Source organism: Acipenser ruthenus, chromosome 18 (assembly GCF_902713425.1).
Source record: "Acipenser ruthenus chromosome 18, fAciRut3.2 maternal haplotype, whole genome shotgun sequence".
Taxonomy (NCBI): domain Eukaryota; kingdom Metazoa; phylum Chordata; class Actinopteri; order Acipenseriformes; family Acipenseridae; genus Acipenser; species Acipenser ruthenus.
Genome location: NC_081206.1, coordinates 22,061,542 through 22,067,327, shown reverse-complemented (window position 1 = coordinate 22,067,327; position 5,786 = coordinate 22,061,542). Strand labels below are relative to the sequence as shown.

Below are 5,786 nucleotides of genomic sequence, written 5' to 3'. Positions count from 1 at the left end.
ACCTGCCAATCGAGCACCTACTATCAGCTCCTTACCGAAGTCTGATCAGCTGTCACTGAAAATGACAGCCGTCACAATTCTTCAGGTGTAGGATTCAGTATCAGATCTTAATAGAACTGCATGTGTTAATAGGATATTGAGGACATATTTAAAACTGTACTTGCAGATGCTAAAGGGGATAGTTGGCCATAGTGATTCACTTTTATCCAGTAACTACACTGAAGCTGAAGCTATACATTTGCTGAAACACTAGTGGTTTATCAATATTATGCAATGTGATTTCAATTTAACAGGTCGACTACCTAATGTTGGTAAGATTAGTGCTAATTAGATCTGTGAAAGCAGTCACCAATATTTTTTTATTTTATTTTTTATAGATATTATTAATATGTATTTATTTATTTCAATGCAGAAAAAACATGCAGTGAAAAAAGAGACTAAAAACACTGCAAAATTATAAGACAAATGCACTGGCCAATCATCATTAATGAGTTGTTTCTGTGGTGGAAGACCAAATACTCTTCCTAACTTCTTAACACTGATGAAGGCTGATTTGTCTTGTGGTACTCTCCATTCAGCAGGGCTTGAGGATACTGACTCACAAAGCAATTACCTATTGATTTTCCATCAAGGCTCGGGACCTGAGAGAGAGAGAGTGCTCTGTGAACCATTATCTTCAAACAAGGACACTTTCCTAACATGCCTCAACATGTAATGTATATCACAGAATTTGAGCAATTGCCTGAGGGTCAAACAATGTTCCCTTCTCTGGTAGTGACTCCCTCTGTCTCCCTCTGCAGTGGAGGATCCTGCATGGGATTATTGCTACAAATAAATTTGTGAGCAAAATATATCCTACAATAGTAGAGCAGTGCCCTTTTTGTATTGAAAGAGCCACTGTTTACCATGTATTTTGTGACTGTTCAAGGCGTATTCCCATTTTTTTATTTATTAGGGAACATACTCACTGCTTTGGGTTTTGTTTTTACAAAAGAGGATTTTATTTTTGTAATTAAATACTAGGCCAAAAAAAGAGCCGTATGTTGTTTGGCTAATTTTATTGTGGGCCAAACCGAACTTGCTATTTTAAAATCCCACAAGGCAAAGAGAGGGGGGCTGGGCATTCACAATGCATTGTGTATTTTAAGGGTACTGGTCGTCACTAGATTAAAAAATGAATCTGCATTTTATAAAATGACTGGTGACTTAGAAAGTTTTAAAATACAATGGTGCATTAAATGCCCTTTGTGAACTCAGTGAAGAAAATGAATTATATATACATTTTTAAAAGGTTTTTTCTCTGTATCTTTGATATTTATTAAATTTTGTTTTTGTTTATATGATTTATTGATTTAATAAAGAACTTTAAAAAGTAAAAAAAAAAGTCTCAGGAACCTCTCTCTCTCTCTCTCTCTCTCTCTCTCTCTCTCTCTCTCTCTCTCTCTCTCTCTCTCTCTCTCTCTCTCTCTTTTGAAGAACTCTGCATGCAGGGTTTCTGTGGGGTGTTTGTCCCATTGTGTGTAGTCCTTGTTGGTGATTGGACCCCACACTTCATAGGGCAATTGGCTGAATCACACTTTCAAAAATGTTAAGACACATTTTGACGTGGGGATTTATATTATAGAGCCTCCTCTATGGCATAAAAAGCCCTGCGTGCCTTCTCCTTTAATGCATTTACTGCCAGGTTAAAGCTCCCTGAGGCACTGATGGTCAGACCTAGGTATGTGTAGCTGCTGGTGTGCTCTAGGGTGGCGTTGCCTAGAGTGAAGTGGTATTTATTTCCCTGAGATCTGGCTTTCTTCTGAAATATCATGACTCTGGTCTTGTTCATGTTTACTGCCAGGGCCCAGGTCTGACAGTACTGACAGTACTCTGTTGCAGACCCTGCTCTGTTGGGGACAGCAGGACCAGGTCATCTGGGTAGAGCAGGGATTTTATTTCAGTGTCATGTAGAGTGAAGCCAGGGACTGCAAACTGCTTCAACACTGTGTCCAGCTCGTTGATATAGATCACAATGCCTCCATGCTCCCCTCCCCCTCCCCCTCGTGGTGACGTTATATTCCTGTGACAGACAAGGACCAATCAAAACGCGAGACTGTTATGCGGTCAATAACCGGGCGTCTTCATACCTCGGTAGGGATGTGCAGCAGTGTATTCTATCATGGCAGCTGTTTGAAATGTATTGTTGCATATCGTTGCATATCGTGCAGTGTCTGCTGAAGATTTAATTATTATAAATTAAGAAAGGTAAGAAGGCATATCAAGTATATTTACTGTGTATTCGGTACCGTAGCAAACACATTGTAAACAGCTGTGCCATATTGTATTTTTAGGGTTTCAAATTTACGGAAGTTGGCTGTATATATTTTTTTCGTGCGATGTTAAAAAACAACTTTTTATTTATTTTATTATTTATTTATTTATTTTACATTGCTTGCCACCACCACCAGAATGAATTGAATTAAAAAATTTAAGATGGAGAAGGTGAGAACAAAACCTAGATAAATGACTCGCTGACTTTTTTTGTTCCCTTTTCAATTTTACATTTAGTTTTTGTACTGTGTCGAGTAATATATCCCTGAGCTGAGGCTGTTTGCACATGGCTGATAAAGTGAGCACATTTTTACCCGTCGTAAATACAAATATTGCTATATGCATATTGGTTGGGGTTTTCTGTTTCTCTTTCGGAAGGTTTTACAGAGCCAGTTGGATTTGCATTATTTTGCAATACAGCGATACTGTCTTGTTGTTGCCAGGTTGGCTACACGTCACGGTAGTTAGTTTATGCTGTGATCCACGTTCTCAGATGACCGGTATTCTAAGTTGCATGGGTTGTTAAAATAGTATCAGATGTTAATTATAAACAGACGGCACAGTAGATTAAAAAAAAAGTATGTCCCTATAACAAAGTTAGGTAACTTTGGTAATACTGCATAGATTATATTTTTTATTTCTATTTTGTTTTTTTTTATACGACTATATTAAAACGGATTTGAAACAATTTGACATCGAATGTAACATTGCTGGGCTAGTAGGCTATGAATGGGAGCTATTCTGAATCATTATCACGAGTCAAAGTGACGTTGAATAAAACTTGTGACAGACCACATTGTTTAGTAAACCAAACCCATGCGATTCAAATGATTCTTGAAAATACGTGAATCTAGTCCATTAGAGACGTAGAGGGCGCATTTATTTCAGTATCTCAATGTAGTGCAATGCAGAGTGTCTTTATTACAGTCACGCACCTTTTGTTATTTAACCCTTTGTAAAGTGTAACAACAGTAATCTTTTTTGCAGGGATTCTTACACATTTGTGAAAAACAACAACAAAAAAATAGTATCTTCTTTCTGTACCTGTTATATACCTATTTTGGTGATCCGGAGCTTTGTTTTGTATAGCTCACATTATAACAGATTATGAAACAGTGATGATGTTTTTGCACTTTTGTCTTCCAATTTGAAATCAGAGGTATTATGCCAATGAGAAGACTGTTCTGTTCTCCAAAGTATTCTGTATTCAGCATGTTTCACAGAATAGTACAGGCAGATATCTATATTCTCAACACTGCACTGTCTTCCATTTCAGAAAGGAGTATGGAGAATGATGAACTTTCGTCAGCGGATGGGATGGATCGGTGTGGGGCTGTACCTGCTGGCTAGCGTTGCTGCAGTTTACTACGTCTTCGAGATTAACCAGACGTATAACCGGCTCACCCTAGAGCACATCAAGCAGACTCCTGAGGAGCCCCAGCCTGGGGAATCCTCGTGGGCTCACAGCCTGAAGAGCCGTCTGCTCTCCTTCCCCTTCTGGTTATGGACCACCATTTTCCTAATCCCTTACCTCCAGGTCTTTCTGTTCCTGTACTCCTGCACTCGAGCTGACCCCAAAACAATAGGCTACTGCATCCTCCCCATCTGTTTAGCCGTCATCTGCAACCGACACCAGACATTTGCCAAGGCCTCAAATCAGATCAGCAGGTTTCAGCTGATCGATACGTGAAGTAAATCATTAAAAAAAAAAAAAAAAAAAACGACGACCAGTGAAGGATTCTGGCACTTGAGAAAATCAACACCATGCTTAAAGGTCTATTGCAGTTACATTCTTGGATTATGCTGTGCTCTAACTTCTGGAAGACCAGTGTTGACTTTTGAAAGCCAATGAGCCAACTAGTGAAACTGCTTGGGAGAGGGAAGGGGATTTAAATATATATGTAAGGGGGAAGGGGTTACATCTTGTTCTCTGTAGTACCCACACTGAAACATAAGACAAAAAATGGAACACAGTTATAACAGGTCCAGAATTTAAAAGCATATTGAGCCTGAGATAACTACTTACTATCCACCAATTGAAGGTACTTTTGTCTTGTATGTTACAGCAACAGTGAGAATCATTGTTAACTTGTCTTCTGTTAAATTACCTGCACACTCCAAGCATCACATTACGTTTTACCCTTTTTTTTATGATTCAAATTTTTCAGAGCCTTTAAAAACAAAAAAAAAAGGTTTTTTTTGGATGAGCCAAGATAAAGGAGACACTGTCTAACCCACTAGTGTTTTTGATACAATGTAAAGCAAATTTAAAGTGAGGAACCTGATCACAAAGCTTGAGCAGTCTACTAGCCACACTGCAGTGTACAGTGTCATAACCACTAAGCAGACTCCCCAGAATCTCTGCTTTTATTAAGCCTTATGTTTATTTTGTGCTACATTTACTAAGCTTTTTGTGCATCATGCTCTTTCAGGTTAAATAGTTTTCAGCAAAAAAATGCTTTTTAATGAAACATTTAAATGATTTCCCACATCATCATTTTATTCTACTTCATAAAGGCAAATTAGCCTAGTAGCACTTCATTTTGAAAGGCAATTTACGTTGCTACTGTATTTTAGTTCAAGAATAGAATTTGAGATTTAAAATTGATAAAGCAGTTCATTTTTTTTTTAGCAAAAATTATACACTGAACTATTTATTCATTATGACTGCTTGAAACTGCTTACATTGATAATATGAAAAGTGGATAACGTTTGTCATTAAGGGATTATGAATATTTCTATCACTGTCAGTGTTAACTCACCGCTCAACAATTTAGATTTTATCCAGACGGTAGTGTATAATATGGTAAACAAAAAAAAACAAAAAACATAACCATGTTTGTTTTTCAAATTAAGTAAGTTTAATATTGTTTGCCTCTCTTTTCTGATTGCATTGCATTGGCAGAGAACGGTGACACATTTTGTAAAAGGGTGTTTTATCTGTTGTATAGTAGGGTATGGGAATTCTACATGCTGGTTTTCACAACTGCATTCAAACACAGGGACAACTTGTGGTATCATTAAAGGCAAAAGCCAGGTTTAAACCCTCAGTAGTGTTCATGTGAAAGCATCAATGAGTATTTACTTTTTAAATTTACAATTATGTTTGAAAAAATCTACATTCTCTTTTCTCCTCTTATTTTACAATACTAAAAGCATGAATGTATTGAAATGTATTACCAGTAAAGCAGAGCTATGATAGTTGTTGTTGTTGTTGCTCATTGGGTAAGGGTTCTTAGACATATGCATGAAATTCTGGATTAGCTTTTTTATGTCTAGTATTCTTAGGTGATACTGTTCCTGCTATAATAATTGGTATAGTGGCTGATTTTTCAGTCCCCTGATTCAGACTTATCTGGCTTAGGTTATGATTGTATCCAATTCTTGTGATTTAAGGAACATGCACTACCAAGCAAGCTACTGACTGTTAACCAAGGATGTATAGTTCCCTGAGCACATGGTCAAGGCTGTAT

At 37.3% G+C, this 5,786-nt stretch overlaps 1 protein-coding gene across 2 annotated transcripts; it reads left to right on the top strand.

The window, feature by feature from the left end:
- The first annotated feature begins 2,099 nt into the window (after window positions 1-2,099).
- LOC117424223 (lysosomal enzyme trafficking factor) lies at window positions 2,100-5,517 on the top strand. Of its 2 annotated transcripts, XM_058991534.1 has the most exons (3): window positions 2,100-2,247; window positions 2,451-2,484; window positions 3,590-5,517. In XM_058991534.1, exons 2-3 carry the CDS (start codon window positions 2,476-2,478, stop codon window positions 4,001-4,003), a joined length of 423 nt encoding a protein of 140 aa, XP_058847517.1. In that variant the 5' UTR covers window positions 2,100-2,247; window positions 2,451-2,475; the 3' UTR covers window positions 4,004-5,517. The 2 variants fall into 2 exon arrangements, with proteins under 2 accessions (XP_058847517.1, XP_033896291.1); XM_034040400.3 differs by lacking the exon at window positions 2,451-2,484.
- The last annotated feature ends 269 nt before the right edge of the window (window positions 5,518-5,786 follow it).